At 40.5% G+C, this 20,174-nt stretch overlaps 2 protein-coding genes across 2 annotated transcripts in view; both read right to left on the reverse strand.

The window, feature by feature from the left end:
- Nucleotides 1-20,174, reverse strand: part of LOC132868909 (large ribosomal subunit protein uL3) — a 477,874-nt gene that overhangs the window by 158,442 nt on the left and 299,258 nt on the right. The window lies entirely within an intron of this gene.
- The window catches only part of pyya (peptide YYa), a 41,909-nt gene that overhangs the window by 5,687 nt on the left and 16,048 nt on the right, over nucleotides 1-20,174 (reverse strand). Inside the window, exon 2 of the mRNA XM_060902687.1 lies at nucleotides 4,909-5,096. Coding sequence (XP_060758670.1) covers nucleotides 4,909-5,096 — 188 coding nt within the window. The remainder of the gene's footprint in view (nucleotides 1-4,908; nucleotides 5,097-20,174) is intronic.

Genomic DNA, 20,174 nt, shown 5'->3' on the forward strand with positions numbered 1-20,174 from the left:
GGATCCTGGATTTTTTTAAAGGATTATTGGCGGAGGTCTGCGCTCTCCGAGTGCTTTTCTAGTTTTTTCTGGGATTGAGTAGCCGGCGCAGACTGTCTGTGTAGGCAGAGAAAACCGCTGGCCACTGGCACTTGTGGACATCTCTGATTGGTGCCTTGTTTAAGGACACTTCAGCTTTGGATGTAGACGGAGGGGAAAAGTTATTGAAAGCTGTTCATTCACTCCCCCCACCCACACATTCTTCCTGCTGGTCCAGGGAATCGAACTGGCGACCTTTTGATCCCAAAGCTCCTTCTCTAAACAGGTTTAAAATTTCTGACATGATTATGATGTCAAGAGTGGGGTATTAACGCAACACTGTCTCGCAAAATCAATCCTGCTTGAACACAATGGGCTTAAACAGAAAGCTCTTACTTCTCAGTTAGTACCGATGTGGCTTCTTGTGATGCTAAAACTTTGAATAGTTCGATTGTAAAGCCAATCCGAACTCTATCCTCTTCCCTCGCATGTTTTAACCTTATTTACTGCAAAGGTCAAAGAATAAGTCTGTTATGAAGCAATATACTATCAGTCTTTCTCTTTCAAATGTCAAGTAGACATTCAGAAAGCATAAACGCAGAAATAAACTCCGTCAGAGAATCAGGGATGAATCTCCGAGCAGCTAAATTTGCTTTGGATTGGATTTCGAACCACTCAGTGTGCATCTGCTTGGCTTTTATCGGCTCCGCGTGCAAAGGAGTGGCTCTGCTGGCCTTCTCGGAGTGGCCCATAATGATATTGAAGGCTCTGAGTATAGAGCTGAGTGATGGATTCAGTGCAGTGTGTGACAGGAGATGTGCAGGAGATGGATGAGACCTCCGGGTCGCTGATGTGAGGTGTGAAATCATGTGCTTGCCACGAAGTCCAATGGAGTTTCTGTACGTGTTAGATTGGGCTTCAACATTTCAGAAAACAAAAGGAAAAAAAACCCCTCTCTTAAGCGTGTTCGAATCTACACAGCAAATTCCCCAGTGTTGAATTAACACCCAGAGTGTTTATATTGGTCCAATTGCACCAATTGGTCCAATTGTAAATAATAAACTTCAGGAAATATTTTTAATTAAATATTTTGTATAATATCCAAAATCAGAGCATTTATAGTACAGTATATCTAAAATGGGACCGTTAATGACAGCGTAGCTCACTCCGGCCCCGTCTAGTCCAGAAGGAATGATCTAAAGTGGGCCAATAAATGTTGCAAGCTATATACACTATATACAAGCTATATATAGAAGCGATATCCACCCTAGGAATACCGACCTATTTACCAGAAAGGATTCAAAACAGCAAGAAACTGACCGAGAAGAAGCGATTTTTGTTGAACATCAAGACTTTAAGGCTTAATTAGTCCTTAACTTCATTAATAATTGCAATTATGCAAATCTGGGTAGAAGAATTATGCAAATCGGTGAAGAATTGAGGGAGAAGAAGTGATTTGTGTCGAAACTGCTCATTAGGGATTGATTAATTATTCCATATCTTCATTATTAATTGTAATTATGCAAATTTGGGTAGAAGCTATTCATATGCACCCCAGGCAGACCTCCCTTCCTGCCAAAAAGAATAAAAATCAGTGAAGAATTGAGAGAGAAGAAGTGATTTTCGTGAAATGTGGACGGACGATGGACAGACGGATGATGGACAACACATGAGGGCATAAGCTTATCGCCTGTTGGCTGGATGAGCTAATACGGTAAGTATACATTGTGTAATAGTGCTCACGAACGCTGTGACAAACTCTACATGATACATCAATAACATCAAACTTTATACTGTATTATGTGCAGAATTATATATGCTGCCTGGGGAAGCCACAGCCTAGTTGTTAGAGAAGCAGCTTTGGGATCAAAAGGTTGCTAGTTCAATTCCCTGGACCAGCAGGAATGGCTGAAGTGCCCTTGAGCGAGGCATCTAACCCCCAACTGCTCTCCAGGCTGCTCTGGGTTTGGTGTACATCACTCTGGATAAAAGGGTCTGTTAAATGCCTCTAATGTGATGTAAAATCAGAAAATCTGTTGGGCCACACCAAATCGATTAGTTGGTTCTCGGAATTGCCGCTCGAAGAAAATGCAAAATGAAAAAAAAAAAAATCGAAATCAAACTCCTGCCAACAGAAAAGGTCACGTGATGTGAGATCATGTGACGTCGAAAACCAATCAAATCGCCCCTTTCACTTTCGTTAAAGACTTGTGAAGTAGCTTACTCCTGGTCAAATCTTTTTTTCTGTGCATTTCAGATGTTCAGTTGACTGTAATTCAATCGTTTATTTAGCCTCTGTTTACTGGTTTGCCTGTATTGTTTGGTCTGTTTGAAAGCTTTCTTTCATCTCAGAAATATTGCAAAGATAAGAAATTTAATGTCATTGCATGATGCAGAAAAACTAGTCCATGCTTTCGTTACCTCCAGGTTGGATTATTGTAATGCCTTACTGTCTGGATGTTCCAATAAGTGCATAAACAAGCTCCAGTTAGTTCAAAATGCAGCAGCAAGAGTCCTTACTAGAACTAGAAAATATGACCACATCACGCCTGTCTTATCCACACTGCATTGGCTCCCAATCAAATTTCGTATTGATTATAAAATACTACTATTGACCTTTAAAGCACTAAATGGTCTCGCACCACAGTACCTGAGTGAACTTCTGCTCCTCTATGACCCGCCACGCCTACTTAGATCAAAAGGTGCAGGCTATCTGCTGGTACCTCGTATAGTGAAGGCTACATCAGGGGGCGGAGCCTTTTCTTACAAAGCCCCACTGTTATGGAACAGCCTTCCAAGTAATGTTCGGGAATCAGACACAGTCTCAGCATTTAAGTCTAGGCTGAAAACATATCTGTTTAGTCAAGCCTTTTGTTAATGGTGTTTATGAGGTAAAGGTGTAGATCTGGAGGATCCTCAGACAGAGTGTTTTGGTAAACTGGGATGTATGGATGCTGTCAGTCCCCACTCGCTTGCTCACTCGAGTTTGTTGACGGTGTAGTGGCTGCTGCTTTATGTCCCGGGGCTCCCTCATGCCTGTGTTACCTTCTGGCTCTCTCCTTTTAGTTATGCTGTCATAGTTAGTTGCCGGAGTCCCTGCTTGTACTCGGTGCAATATGTATACTGTTCCTACTTATTCAGGTGACATTGGGCATACCTAACAACCTGTGTTTTCTTTCTCTCCCCCCCACCCCAAATCTGTCCCTCTGAGTTACATGGAGTCAACAGGAAATCTTTTGGTGGAGAGGGTGGAGACCTCAACTGGCTATCGTAGCCTGCAGGGAATCGGCCGTCAGACATTCTGTCGCATGTCCCAGACCCGGTGAAATGTAACCGAATTGTCTTGGCCAGGCCTAAGGGTCCCATCTGCATCTCATCATTGCTGAGGAGTGTGCTCCCATCACCCAATCAAGCATCCAGCCAGAGCAGGTCATGATATATTTTACCATATTAACATGCCATTGTGTGTTATGCCTGATGTAAAGACTCTCGTCTCTGCGAGCCTACCACACAGATTTAATACTTGTCATTTTTAGGGCATACCTAACAACGTGTTTTCTTTCCCCCCCCACCTGTCCCTCTGAGTTACATGTTGATCCTGGGATTGAGATGCTGGCCTCTTCTGCCCCTCGGACCTGCTTGATCCATCCTGGTGCCCTGTGTCTGGTCGGAGTTTTATCGCCCCACTCCTGTGAAGGACGGCCCCATGAGGACAGTTGAGGGTTATACCTGTTAAAACTGTTAATGTTATAGTCATGCTGTCTGTTGTTGCCCAAATGAGGATGGGTTCCCTTTTGAGTCTGGTTCCTCTCGAGGTTTCTTCCTCATGTCGTCTGAGGGAGTTTTTCCTTGCCACCGTCGCCACAGGCTTGCTCATTGGGGATAGATTAGGGATAAAATTAGCTCATGTTTTAAGTCGTTCAAATTCTGTAAAGCTGCTTTGCGACAATGTTTATTGTTAAAAGCGCTATACAAATAAACTTGATTTGATTTGATTTGTTTCCACCGCTAATTTTACCATCAGAGCATTTTTTTATTTTTATTTTTATTTCGCCCGCTCGCTTCATATTTTTCCTGAAAAAATCCGAGAACCAACTAATTAAATTGGTGTGGCCTTATATAACAATATCTCATCTCATCTCATTATCTCTAGCCGCTTTATCCTTCTACAGGGTCGCAGGCAAGCTGGAGCCTATCCCAGCCGACTACCGGCGAAAGGCGGGGTACACCCTGGACAAGTCGCCAGGTCATCACAGGGCTGACACATAGACACAGACAACCATTCACACTCACATTCACACCTACGCTCAATTTAGAGTCACCAGTTAACCTAACCTGCATGTCTTTGGACTGTGGGGGAAACCGGAGCACCCAGAGGAAACCCACGCGGACACGGGGAGAACATGCAAACTCCACACAGAAAGGCCCTCGCCGGCCACGGGGCTCGAACCCAGGACCTTCTTGCTGTGAGGCAACAGCGCTAACCTCTACACCACCGTGCCGCCTATAATAATATTATTATAAACAAATAATGTGTTTAATACAAAAAAAGCTTTAAACTCAGAGCCTCGATAATAAATGACAAGGCATAAATTCTCCAATAGCGATAATTTATCATTTAAATTCCTAATGTGTGTAAAATATCACTAACTGAAATCATGAACTGTGTATGAACTCAGAAATAGAAAAAGAAAGAAATTGGAAATTTGTGAATAAATATGAAATATGAAGCTGAAGACTAAGCATAAACATACACTAAATCAATTCCCTCTCAATAATATACAGTTAGAGAATTAATCAGTGCCATAACCTCCTAAACTAAAATCTGCAATGTAAAAAAAAAAAAACATCTTTCTGCGATGAGACATAATCAGCTCTCATCTCTCTGACCTTTGCCGGGTGATGAGGTTGATGTAATGTCTGAGAGCCGTGTAGTATTTGGCGAGCTCCTCGGGTGCCGCGTCCTCTCCGGGATTCTCCGGTTTGGGCGGGTAGGCGTCCACCACGGTGCCGAGATACAGGAGAACGCACAGGAACAGGGCCAAGACGACGGTCCATGACTTCAACACAGCACTCATCTGTTCAGAAAAAGAAACTGACATCTTTCATATGTCTCAGTCAGACACTCACGATAAGTAAAGCGTCATGGCAGCTTAGTCCTCATTTGAGTGCTTCGTGGTGTTGAGGTCCACTGGCTCAGACCAGCTCGTTAGATTGTACAGCAGTACGGCTGACAAAACCAAACTAACAGTCTTTTATTATTTCTTAAATAATATCCATCCATCCATTATCTGTAGCCACTTTATCCTGTTCTACAGGGTCGCAGGCAAGCTGGAGCCTATCCCAGCTGACTACGGGTGAAAGGCGGGGTTCACCCTGGACAAGTCGCCAGGTCATCACAGGGCTGACACATAGACACAGACAACCATTCACACTCACATTCACACCTACGGTCAATTTAGAGTCACCAGTTAACCTAACCTGCATGTCTTTGGACTGTGGAGGAAACCGGAGCACCCGGAGGAAACCCACGCGGACACGGGGAGAACAAGCAAACTCCGCACAGAAAGGCCCTCGCCGGCCACGGGGCTCGAACCCGGACCTTCTTGCTGTGAGGCGACAGTGCTAACCACTACACCACTGTGCCGCCCTCTTAAATAATATTTACTTCATAATTTGAAAAATTTAAAAAGCATAAGATGATATATTAGTAGATAGTGTACTTGTATATAACCTTCCAAAACTTATATTTATTCATATACTTAGAACATCATCCAGCATTTCTATAAACAACAAACAACAAGATACCGAATCTAATTAAAGAGAAAAAGTTTAACCGTTTTAATTGGAAATTAATTAGAGGAATGGATTTGCTCCCTGATCCTTTTTTGTCCCATAATACCTGAAACTATCATTTTATTCCAAAAACTTCACGAGTCTTCTGATCTGTGCTGAGTTTCCCCAAAGCATCGTAGCACATTGTAGATCATCATTAAATGGTCGAGTGAGCAGAACAATGAACGCTCTCTCTCCTAGTGAAGATGTTCTTGGTGTTAAGAGGCTTTTGGGAAACCCACCAGTAAACCTAACACAAGGGTTATGACATCATTAAAATGCGATACCGTCACAACCAGTTAGCTCAATCATTTTGTTTTATTCTTGATGGTAATTTTTAACTCTTACGCTTCCTGAAAAACCTTTGAAGAAGGTTGCCAAGCTACAGGTGAACCTCAAATTCCTGTCTTTTAACTTTTATATACTCTTATACAACTAAAGCGAGCTTTATAATAGCTGTATAATACCCCCAGATGTATAACAGGCAAGAGGCCGAGGGCTATAGAAGCGGAGATCGGCGCTGCCCAATACGCCTTCAGGGTCTGGTTAGTACTGGGACGGGAGACTGCCTGGGAAGACCAGGTCCTGGTGTGGGAGGGACTTTGACCATACAACTAAAATGTATGCAAAATAATGTAATTAAACTATAAGTAATTACTGACAGTGTTGGATTAGTGCCTACTGTATGTGTCAATATTGAATAGTGGGGTCTCAAACCTGTGGTAGACAGACTCCTTACACTGTAAAATAAATTCCACAGTAAAGATTTATTTCATAAAAATTATTAAATTTTTTAATGATATTTTTGGAGAACTTTATTCTTGCAATTTCCACTAATAGAACACATTTGGTGCTTGGACCCCTAAATGTAAAATCCTGGACTCCACTTTGAGAACCACTGGTGAAGACAATGATACTGTAATGAATCCTGGATAAATTCATATTGATTCAAGTTAATTTTCTTTATATAATAAAGTTTAATTATCTTCAGTAATGGAATTACATTCACAGCAAAATGTGGTAACTTTTTTGTTGCGGTATTAAATAAAAATTCTCACACTGTATGGGGTATCGTTTGACCCTAAAAAAAAAGCATCGAAAAATTTTCATGTTTAACTCTGAACGCAAAATCTTTTATCCTCCTTCTTACATCTGTCATCTTCTGACCCTTTATACTCCACCCTGCTCTCTCAGATCCTCTAGCCACGATCTCCTTGCTGTTCCTCGCACTAGACTCTCTAGCCTGGGTGGCAGGTCCTTCAGCTCCATGGCCCCCAAGCTCTGGAAGACCCACCCTCAACCCCGCCGTGACTGCCCTTCCCTTCCTTTCTCCAAATCTCATCTCAAAACCTTTGTTTCATGAACATGTTTCCTCCTCCACTACTGTATCAACTCACCACTCTTTAGCAACTAATCATCCATCCATCCATCCATTATCTGTAGCCGCTTATCCTGTTCTACAGGGTTGCAGGCAAGCTGGAGCCTATCCCAGCTGACTATGGGCGAGAGGTGGGGTTCACCCTGGACAAGTCGCCAGGTCATCACAGGGCTGATCTTTAGCAACTACTTTATCTCATCTCATCTCATTATCTCTAGCCGCTTTATCCTTCTACAGGGTCACAGGCAAGCTGGAGCCTATCCCAGCTGACTACGGGTGAAAGGCGGGGTACACCCTGGACAAGTCGCCAGGTCATCACAGGGCTGATCTTTAGCAACTACTTTATTATTATTATTATTATTATTATTATTATTATGGTCATGGAATTACATCAGAAAAAAAACCCTGAACTTTCATTTCATAAAATTCAAACCAAGATTTCTCTGAAGCAACGTTGCTATCTATAATTGGGGTTGTGATGATTTTTGAAGATGGTTTTCAGAACATTTTGCCTTAGATGTGAGCAATTCCAGCGTTATGGACGTGACACTTGAACTCAAAATGGCAACAAATGACCCAGTGCATGTTTTATTGTCTCCCAGTATTTAAACAGGTGTTGCATATTTTAAGGCTGTACCATACTGGAGAAGTGATAGAACAAGAACAATTCCCATAGTACATCTAGGGCATGCCAGAAAATGCCAATAAAAGATGCGTTATGGATGTGACAGAAAAAGTATCACTTTTCTTGGGTGACTGTACATTTTTATCAAACTCTGTGAAATCGTAAACCTAATGTCGAAATGGAGATATCCATTTGATAGAGGGGTCCAAGGTGAATATTAAAAAATCTTTGTTTAAAATATTTTGTACTTCATGCAGAGTTTTGGAAGGAAAAGTCAGCGTTATGGATGTGACAAAATTCCGTTATGGATGTGACGCGTCTGAAATAGACATGGCATATGTTTAGAAAATCAGCAATTTAACCACCATAACCCTTTGAAAAACTCTCTAAATATCAGCTAAAACTATCAAAGTTCTTAAATAATATTTAGGATGGCTATTGTTTTGCTGTTTTGTGGATTTTAGCATACATTTCTGTGGCTTGTGGCAATAATATAGAATTGTACATGATCAAAGTTGATTTTAGCTTGGGGTTTACATTATAACAAAGAAAGACTGACTGTGACATATTAGGTTGGTTATAAATTGGTTCAACTTATTCACATCTGTAAAATACAGGCCTAGGTGATATCTCTGGGAGTGGTTTTGATGTATTACATGTTGCTTTATTTTTGCATGGTGAGGTTGACATTTACATGGAATTGCCCATGTCATACTTTAGCAATATCACTGAGCTGACAAGTTAAGGCAATGTTAATTTTTTCATAATTTTGGCTTCTCTGCTGAAGAATTGCTCTATAGCACTATTAACAACAGTCACAGTCACACTGCAGCTTTACAGAAATCTGGATATGAATTTCGATTTAGATTCCTAATGAGCAAGTTAGAGGCAAGGAAAAATTCCCCGAGACGACATGAGGAAGAAAACTTTGACTCAAACTAAAGCCCGTCCTCTTCTGGGTGACAACAGGGAATGTGATTATGATAAAAAAAAAAAAACATTCAATTCTTTTCTTTCTGACTCTGTTGTACCCAAGTTCACTTGGGTGAAGTGAAGTGAAGTCTCGTCTCCACTGTATATCGAACAAGAATTGCACATCGACTGCTTTCATTAAATGCAATCTTTAGGCTGTCTCTAAGGTACAACCACCCACAGTGACCTCAAAGGTATCTGTGTGGTTCCATCCACAGCAATCTCACAACAATCTTAAGGCGATTACGTGCTTCAGGTGTATTAGAGACTCTTTTTTTTGAGAGAGAGAGAGAGAGAGAGAGAGAGAGAGAGAGAGACACATTTCTTCTTTATGGCTTTACTATATATCAATACCAATTTGAAAGAATAGCAACAATTATAATTTTATCGATCAGTTTTAATGTTTGAGTGGCCGGTCAATGTCACACATCTTTAGACAGCAGACCTGGAGGACACAGCGAACCTTTAAAACACATTACATAAATTGATCATAAAGTACCTTTTGAGAGAACTTTTTTTTGTATGTTTTGTTCATGGAAACATAGCTTTGGAGAACCTTTATAAAGTCTGTAAGCTTAGGGATATATATAACTTGTCGGTTGTTAAATAACGGTGTGGATTTTGTTCTGCATAACATACAGCAGCTTTATCAATACAAAGACTGTTTTCAGATATTTTTGGGCAGTTCTTCAGCAGAGAGGCTAAAATTATGAAATGATTAACATTGCCTTAACTTGTCAGCTCAGTGATATTGCTAAAGTATGGAATCCAAGGCGAAATGTGCTGAAAACCATCTTTAAACATCATCATAACCCTAATTATAGATAGCAGCGTTGCTTCAGAGAAATCTCAGTCTGAATTTTAAGAAATGAAAATTTGTTTTTTTCTGATGTAATTCTGTGACTGACTTTTCTTTCCTCATAAAAGATTTCATGTTCAGAGTTAAACACAGCCAATTTTATTTAATACCATTATCTTGAGAACTGCAACTTAAAACAAATAAATAAATAAAAAAGTTGCCACATTTTGCTGTGAATGTAATTCCGTTTCCGAAGAGCTACTCTTTTCTAGTCAGATTTTTGCACTCGCTTTTGATTACTGATTTCACATATGGAAGAGGGCTTTTAGTTTTTTCATGTCTCAAACTGAGACTTCAAAACAAGCAGAGATTCTTAATTAACGTGTATTTAAATAATGTGATTCATTAGCAGGTGTGTCTAGTCCTGACGAGTTTTAGGTGTGTGTGTGTGTGTGTGTGTGTGTGTGTGTGTGTGTGTGTGTGTGTGTGTGTGTGTGTGTGTGTGTTAGAAAAATCAATTTCAACCACAATCAAGTATGTTTTTATATGAATCTGACTTTAGATCATTAATAAGCAAAAGTGGTGATGGGAAAATTTTTATAAGGATCAGACAGAAAAAAAAACAACCACCAAGATCCCCGCCGTCTCATTTGATCCTAATTATTGAACATATTTAGCTAAATGCTTGGTTCAGAGACTCTTTTGCCAAATGTTGAATCCTTACTGACAGATTTGGGATCTTAAGATTTATACATGAACATTAGTAATCTGTGCCTGAATGATTTGATGAAGTTCTTTGAGCATGGGCCATTATTGTGGTTGAGGTTGTTGCTGTCCGTGGTCCTGAACGCGCTTGTTGTTTATCACCCACAATTCCTTGTAATTAATTTTCAGTCAGTGTCATAGTTTTATACATATATACAGTCATAGTATGCCAAAGTGGCTTGTCTTATGAGCTGTAATATCAAAAGCACAAGTTTTTCTTATATTTTAGAAGGAATGGATGTCAACATTCAACAGTGCATAACATACACTTCACTGTGCACACATTCACGGATATTGTGTTCCTGCAACCAGAATCACCTCAGAGACGCCTTTCATTTGCAGATTTTTCAGATATTCCACATGCACACCTACGTTTTGTCAATTTACAGCAATACGGAATAAAAAATAGATTAGAAATATAACCAATAATTTATTTATTCTGGAAGAATTTACTAACTGTAGGGGTTTGGGAATGATGACATACAGTAGTTGTTTTCTTTAATGACGTTATTTACGGTAAGTTAACCTAAAAAGATGTTTTACCCCCCATCTTTTGTACCAAGTTATTATTTATGTATATTTGCCCTACAGCATCTGGGAAACATGCAACAATCTGCAAACAAAAATGCATGAAACTTTGTTTTGATTTCTGTTAAATGTTAAATTAAATGTTCGTGTGACAAGAAATATTGATTCAGGTGCACACATGGCGATGCATGGTACAACTCTGGTGTGTTGTGAGTCTCTGAAAGATGAATTGTGGTTTGTTTTCTTATTTAGGAGCATAACAAATGTGTTTGTGCTTTTACACCTGTCATTGCACGTCTGAAACAAATGCACAGCTTGTTTTTGCAGAACAACATGTCTTATAAGTGCATACATTAGTATAATAATAATAATAATAATAATAAATACTATAACCTTATTTAAAAATAAATAAATAAATAATGATAATCTCTATTTAGTTCATGCATTAAAAGGAAAAGCCCACGTGAGTGCTTCATGCTTTCTAAAGAATAACTGGAGAGAGGGAAAAAAACCCACTTACTTTTGGTGTTGAGGTTTGTAGAAGCTGCAGGTTGTAGATCGAAGCCCTAATTGAGCTCTAATTGAAGCTGAAGCCCTCAGAACTCAGAAGCGGCGCGCGCTGATCGCTGGTGTGTGTGCACTGCTTCACGTGCGCCTTTTATAAGCGTGCGCGCGCTCACTGTTCTGGGGGGGCACGAGGGGAGGGTTTAACGCAACACGGGCGCGCGCGCACGGGCACGACGTCAGTGCTGGATGTTTTTTTTTTTTTTTAATATAAATCAAACCCAATGAAGCTCCTCCCCCCGGGGTGTTATTAGCACCTGTTGCGCGCGCGCGCTCTTCACTGAGTCACTCAGCGCTGTGCGGTTGTGAAGGGGCTCGTGCGCGACCGTTAGAGTTTAAAATTCAAATTCACAGTTCAGTTAACGCCGGAAATGTATACCGTATATGGATATCATTAGCATACACTACCGTTCAAAAGTTTGGGGTCACTTTGAAATGTCCTTATTTTTGAAAGAAAAGCACTGTTCTTTTCAATGAAGATGGTTTTTGGTGCAATATCTCCATAGGTGTATAGAGGCCCATTTCCAGCAACTCTCACTCCAGTGTTCTAATGGTACAATGTGTTTGCTCATTGCCTCAGAAGGCTAATGGATGATTAGAAAACCCTTGTACAATCATGTTAGCACAGCTGAAAACAGTTGAGCTCTTTAGAGAAGCTATAAAACTGACCTTCCTTTGAGCAGATTGAGTTTCTGGAGCATCACATTTGTGGGGTCGATTAAATGCTCAAAATGGCCAGAAAAATGTCTTGACTATATTTTCTATTCATTTTACAACTTATGGTGGGAAATAAAAGTGTGACTTTTCATGGAAAACACAAAATTGTCTGGGTGACCCCAAACTTTTGAACGGTAGTGTATATGGATATCATTAGCATATGTACTGTACTAATACAGTCCTAGAAATTCATAGATTTTTTCACCAGCCAGCCGGACTAGTTCCCTTCCAAAGTAACTTGCCAAACAGAAAATCAACTCGCCAAAATTTGTTCATGTATGAATTTTACTTCTGTCAAAAATAACACACAAGAGAGTAGTTACCATTGTTCTTGACTAATGTGCATTTATTTCAAGACCTGAGTATTTTGATACTGTTGTTAAATACATAAACGAGAACAACACAGAGCACCATAATATAATATCAACAAATAATAATATATTGGAAAACTTGGCAACTTGGTGTATGAGTATTGAAAACAAATACAGTGGTGCTTGAAAGTTTGTGAACCCCTTAGAATTTTCTATATTTCTGCATAAATATGACCTAAAACATCATCAGATTTTCACACAAGTCCTTAAAGTTGATAAAGAGAACCCAGTTAAACAAATGAGACAAAAATATTATACTTGGTCATTTATTTATTGAGGAAAATGATCCAATATTACATATCTGTGAGTGGCAAAAGTATGTGAACCTTTGCTTTCAGTATCTGGTGTGACCCCCTTGTGCAGCAATAACTGCAACTAAATGTGGTAACTGTTGATCAGTCCTGCACACCGGCTTGGAGGAATTTTAGCCCGTTCCTCCGTACAGAACAGCTTCAACTCTGGGATGTTGGTGGGTTTCCTCACATGAACTGCTCACTTCAGGTCCTCCCACAACATTTTCATTGGATTAAGGTCAGGACTTTGACTTGGCTATTCCAAAACATTAACTTTATTCTTCTTTAACCATTCTTTGGTAGAACGACTTGTGTGCTTAGGGTTGTTGTCTTGCTGCATGACCCACCTTCTCTTGAGATTCACTTCATGGACAGATGTCATGACATTTTCCTTTAGAATTCGCTGGTATAATTCAGAATTCATTGTTCCATCAATGATGGCAAGTCGTCCTGGCCCAGATGCAGCAAAACAGGCCCAAACCATGATACTACCACCACCATGTTTCACAGATGGGATAAGGTTCTGATACTGGAATGCAGTGCTTTCCTTTCTCCAAACATAACGCTTCTCATTTAAACCAAAAAGTTCTATTTCGGTCTCATCCATCCACAAAACATTTTTCCAATAACCTTCTGGCTTGTCCACGTGATCTTTTGCAAACTGCAGACGAACAGCAATGTTCTTTTTGGAGAGCAGTGGCTTTCTCCTTGCAACCCTGCCATGCACACCATTGTTGTTCAGTGTTCTCCTGATGGTGGACTCATGAACCTTAACATTAGCCAATGTGAGAGAGGCCTTCAGTTGCTTAGAAGTTACCTTGGGGTCTTTTGTGACCTCGCCAACTATTACACGCCTTGCTTTTGGAGTGATCTTTGTTGGTTGACCACTCCTGGGGAGGGTAACAATGGCCTTCTATTTCCTCCATTTGTACACACTCTGTCTGACTGTAGATTGGTGGAGTCCAAACTCTTTAGAGATGGTTTTGTAACCTTTTCCAGCCTGATGAGCATCAACAACGCTTTTTCTGAGGTCCTCAAAAATCTCCTTTGTTCGTGCCATGATACACTTCCACAAACATGTATTGTGAAGATCAGACTTTGATAGATCCCTGTTCTTTAAATAAAACAGGGTGCCCACTCACACCTGATTGTCGTCCCATTGATTGAAAACACCTGACTCTAATTTCACCTTCAAATTTACTGCTAATCCTAGAGGTTCACATACTTTTGCCACTCACAGATATGTAATATTGGATCATTTTCCTCAATAAATAAATGACCAAGTATAATATTTTTGTCTCATTTGTTTAACTGGGTTCTCTTTATCTACTTTTAGGACTTGTGTGAAAATCTGATGATGTTTTAGGTCATATTTATGCAGAAATAGAGAAAATTCTAAAGGGTTCACAAACTTTCAAGCACCACTGTATACTTACTATCATGACTATAGCACCCAAAATATGTCCAACATGCTTTCTGTATTTAACCATTTATGAGAGAGAAAGCATTAGGAGCTCCATATTGACTAGGAATCAACTTGAAAAAAATTAATTATTCCATAAAAATCGTGGCGGCACGGTGGTGTAGTGGTTAGCGCTGTCGCCTCACAGCAAGAAGGTCTGGGTTCGAGCCCCGTGGCCAGCGAGGGCCTTTCTGTGTGGAGTTTGCATGTTCTCCCCGTGTCTGCGTGGGTTTCCTCCGGGTGCTCCGGTTTCCCCCACAGTCCAAAGACATGCAGGTTAGGTTAACTGGTGACTCTAAATTGAGCGTAGGTGTGAATGAGAGTGTGAATGGTTGTCTGTGTCTATGTGTCAGCCCTGTGATGACCTGGCGACTTGTCCAGGGTGTACCCCGCCTTTCGCCCGTAGTCAGCTGGGATAGGCTCCAGCTTGCCTGCGACCCTGTAGAACAAGATAAAGCAGCTAGAGATAATGATGAGATAAAAATCGTATCGCAGCCAAGGCCTACCCTGTTCCCACGTTTGCTTATAAGTCCTTTGTCGTTTCTCCTTCTCGTACGCTTTATCGGCGGCCTTTTTCTCCTCTTCAGACCGAGGCCGCTTTGTCCCCGTCTCTGGCGGTTTCAGTACACCTTTCAGAAAATTCCACATCACAACACAGCTTTGGCAGATGTAGATGTAAACAACAACAAAAACACATGTTTAAATGGGCGATAATGTGGCCACATCTATTGAATTTGATAACGTGATTACCGCAATATTCAACGAGATGCGTTATATGCATGCGCAGTACTGAAAAAACCGACAGCCTGACTCGTACACGATGTGATTCGGAATTCTTTGGTATTTTCCGTCCTGCCGATAAACACATCGATTAACACAGACACGGCACACGCTTAATATGTGACGGCTTTAGTTGACGGTGTGTCTGAATTAGGGCTGTGCGATATGGGAAAAAATGAATATCCTGATACATTTTCTCCATTTCACGATATACGATATATTGAAATCTCCTCTAAAGGATCCCATGAAATCTAACTTTTACTCTTTACTGTTTTCACTACAATCCCTGCAGATTAAATAACATTCTTGGTTAACTTTGCAGGTGGTTTTCAACAACACATTTTAAATTTTCATGTTATTGATTAATCACAATTGAATTGAAATAAGACTATTTTTATTCAACAAAGATGTGGCACAAACTGAAAAAACAATCTTGAAAATTGCAACAAAGGGGCAACACAATACAGAGCTGCTCAGAGCTCAAATCAATAAAGTGCAAGCTCAACACTGAGAAAGACATTTAGCCTAAATAAGAAAAGTGCTCATTCATTAAATTATTTTTAAAAAATAGATCTCCAAGCTATTAACCTGACTACTGAGAACCACTGGAACATTCACAATAGAGAGAGAGATTGAGAGAGAGAAGAGAGAGATCTGCAAAACATCATTTTTCTCTTTGCACACTTTTGAACTGAATGTTTTCTGGCTCTGCCTCTCAGATGTGTATAATTCTGGTATTGCCTTCTCTGTAAAATGTCTGCGACCAGGCAACTCATATTTGGGATTGAGTGTGTTTAGTAATTTTTGGAAGCCTGGTTTTTTCACTATACTAATCGGGATCATGTCTTCGGCAATGACGTTAGTGATTGCATCCGTTATAGCTCTCCATCTCTGACTCGTTTTCTCATATGGGGGGGGGCTTTGGAGAACGAGGCCGCTATGGTCATTTGTTTAGCTCGTGGGGGGTTTAGCTCGTGGGCAAGTAGTTCGGAGTTTAAGAGACTCTGCATACTGTACCGGGTGAGTTTTCAGGTGATGGAACATATTTGTAGTGCTGCTGCCTTTCGTGATGACAGGTTTTTTTTGCACACTTTACAAATTGGCATTTACTCTTCCATGTCCTCCTCACGATATCCAAAAAAACGCCAGATGACTGACCCCTTACTAGTTCTTTTAGGAACCAATTCGTCCGCTTCCATTTTTAATTTGTCGCTGAAATTGACAGAGCTTACACGGTAGCCTATGCAACACCAGCAATTGCATGAACTGAGTCAGCGCTGTAAACCAAAACTAGAAAATCTTCCCGCAAGTTCCTTTTAGCACCTAGATGTCACCCAGGATTGGTTGGCGAGTGCGTGACGTTATTGTTTTTTTTACCCTTAGGCAGCCTCTCGCGTTACTGCCTGAGGGACAGGGAGAAAACCACCGGAAAAGGTTTTAAACAAACGCAACAAACACGAAACAAACGCAAGTCGGCAGATGACCATAAAATACTCGATAGTTACGATATAATAATTTTATGTATCTCACACAGAATTTTCGGAGCTATTTCGAGTATATTCGATATGTCGCACAGCCCTAGTCTGAATATTCGCTTCATATATATTTTTTATTTTTGACTAGCTAGCCGGGCTGCCTAGTGACAGGAATTACCCGCCAAATGACAAATTAAGTCGCCTCGGGCGACCGGACCACCGCGAATTTCGAGCCGTGTAATACATATATTAATATTAAGATCTATTCATAGAACTGTATTGTTTGTTTGTTTGTTTTTAAGATGTGTTGATTAAGCGTTACAGAATTATAAACCTGGCACTTTTACCCAGCCTGATACAGCTAAAGAGCGTAATGTACTGACACACATGCTAATATTATTTAACAAAATCACAGGTATCCACTCAGGATATACCTAGATTTATGTTATCTGTTAAGTGTATGTTGGATGTTCGCCCTCTTTATGTCCTTTTGATAAGGTTTGAAGTGATAAAACTGATCCTATCAGCTGAACCCCGGCCTAATTAACAACACACTACCAAACTGTGGCAGCGGGGGCGTGGTCAAGCGTCAGTCTGTGAATGGAGGGCGGAGTTAGGGAAGGTCAGTGGCAGAATCACTACACCTGATGGGAATTAACCTGTGTTTGTGTGTCTTCCCCAGTGACCGCGCCCTATAAAGAGGAGAGGGAGAGCAGAGGAAGGGAGCTCTCCCCCCCAACCTGGACGCTTGTGTGTGTGTGTGTGTGTGTGTGTGTGTGTGTGTGTGTGTGTGTGTGTGTGTGTGTGTGTGTGTGTGTGAGAGAGAATATAAAAGCTGAAAAGCTAAAATAAAAGTTTTTGAGAACTCAGTTCTGGCCTGCCGTGCTTCTATGCTCCACCCACCTAGAACTCTTGCTACACAAACGCTTTAGCAACCTAAGATGCTAATCCTGCTAACTGGTGATACTGGTATCAAAATACATGTAGGATTATAAATCATGGGTCTCCTATTAGGCTATATTTTGTATAAAAGTCTTACACTGTTGAATTAACACCTTAAATCTTACATTTGTGTCCAGCTGGATTTTCTTAAACACTTTTATAAGCAATTTAGCTAATTTAACGAGATGTGTATTAATTCAACAGTGTAGCTGTGTAGCTATCTTGTACAAATATATATATATGCAGTGACATTGTTAGGCCCTATGGTTGAGCTTAGTTCCAGAGTATTTTGAGCTTCGCTCCAGATTTTTGAGCTTAGCTCCGGATATTTTTAGCTTAGCCCCAGGTATTTTAGCCTTGCCCCGAGTATTTTGAGCCTAGCCCTGAGTATTTTGAGCCTAGCCCTGAGTATTTTGAGCCTATATCTGAGTATTTTGAGCTTAGCCCTGGGTATTTTGAGCCTTGCGAGTATTTTAGCCTTGCCCCAGGTATCTTGGGCCTAGCCCTGGGCATTTTGAGCCTAATACTTCGTTTACACGTAGCCGGGTATTTATGAAAATGGGTATCTTCTCCTCCCCGTACTAGAAAATAATTCCGTTTACACAATGCTCAAAAACAGCCAGGGAAGGCTGTCAAAAACATGTCAAACAAATATAAAGCCAACCAGAGACCTGAAAGCCAAGGAGGAGGGACTGTCAGATCACAATGCTAAAACTCTGTTTTCCCCATAACACGGAGAAAACTCCGTTTTCCACTGTTTACGCGCAGGCATGAAAACAGAGTTTTCACAAATCTCCACTTTGGCTGGAGTTTTCGAAAGCAGCCGTTTTCAGTGACTGAAACCTCCGTTTACGTGTAAATGATGGGTGCAACCGCATAAATAAATATCTGTTTTTATAGATACCCGGCTACGTGTAAACGGGGTCTAACTCCGGATGTTTTGCGCTTAGCCCTGAGTATTTTGAGCCTAGTCCCGGGTATTTTGAGTTTAGCCCCAATTATTTTAGCCTAGCCCTGAGTATTTTAGGCTAGCCCTGAGTATTTTAGGCTAGCCCTGAGTATTTTGAGCCTTGCTCTGGGTATTTTGGGCCTTGCGAGTATTTTAGCCTTGCCCCAGGTATTTTGGGCCTAGCCCTGGGTATTTTGGGCCTAGCCCTGGGTATTTTGAGCTTAGCTCTGGATATTTTGAGCTTAGCCCTGGATATTTTGAGCTTAGCCCTGGGTATTTTGAGCTTAGCTCTGGATATTTTGAGCTTAGCCCTGAGTATTTTGAGCTTAGCTCCAGATATTTTGAACTTAGCCCTGGGTATTTTCCCCCTTAAAAAAAAGTAATAGGTTAATAGAAAACAACTGATTGAAACAGATCGGAACATTACTTGCAGCGTCTGAAGACAAGGGGAACACGGGGGGAGTGGGGAAGGGGGGGACATAATTGAGCGCTATACATTCAAAATTTTTCAACTGCCAACAGAAGAAGAACATTCAGAACTGATTGGAAGACGACCTCAAAAATCAATCCACTATTGATTCTATTGCAGATGAAAACAGGTGGTAAGTCATCGACCGTGGTTGTGTGTATAGAATATATCAACAGTGTGACCTATCGAATTATGTTGATGCACAAAAACCGCTCTGTGTAGCCTGGTTCTGTTGAATTTACAGCGTAGGGTCTGTATGATTAGTGTCCCAGGCTAGCTCAAAAGTTCGAGTGGTTTAATGAAGATCTACGGGGGGGTCTATTTTCCTTGACTAAGTTTATTTAACAGGTCAACAACAATTTGTGTTCATATAGACACCAATAGTTGCCCTGACATAATTGGTCGGCTGGTTGGTTCTGCGTAGGCGACATGTAGCATTAAAACATATGATTATATGTTTTAATGCTACATGTCGCCTACGCAGAACCAACCAGCCGACCATAACATAGCCAGCCTTTGGCATATTAGTCACATATTGAGATAAAATATTTTTTTGTTTTGCCACACAATATTAATGTGAACAGAAATTTGTGTTGAACAGACACCACAACTGAGCCTGAACGCATTGGAGAAAATGGTATTTATGTCCGTGTGTGTGTGTGTGTGAGAGAGAGAGAGAGAAACTTGGAAGACATATTTCTCTGATCATAGTCTTGTGAGATGGGATGTCATCTGTGATTTTGAATGTTGTTATATAATAGTGTAGCTTAGGATTTGTGTCTTTGTGTTCCTAAAGGAGAGATATATGAGTGAGAAATGATATATTTTTTATTAAACTGATGATAAATTTTTACTAGTGATATTTAATAGTCAAGTGACACATGCATCAGTTTCCTGAGACATGATGGGTGATGATAATAATCACTTAACAATAAGGAGATAGAAACTGAAGTGAACAACATACATTTAAAAACAGCACTGCAAAGATCACTAATAAAGGAGTCATACCCTTTGAATGTGCGTGTGTGAGAAATAATATTTCTTGTAAAGTTAGATATAACCTTCCCAACCTATCTGTGCCAATCTCCCTTTAAAAAAAAAGAAAGAAAAGAAAAGAAAAAACTCACAAGCTCCAGGAAAAGCTGATTTTGCCCCCGGTCTTTTCAGGAGCTACAAATGCCTCTGTATATCAGAATCATAAATATTAAAGGACCACAAAATGTCGTTCATTC

Source organism: Neoarius graeffei, chromosome 20 (assembly GCF_027579695.1).
Source record: "Neoarius graeffei isolate fNeoGra1 chromosome 20, fNeoGra1.pri, whole genome shotgun sequence".
NCBI classification, from domain to species: Eukaryota; Metazoa; Chordata; class Actinopteri; order Siluriformes; family Ariidae; genus Neoarius; species Neoarius graeffei.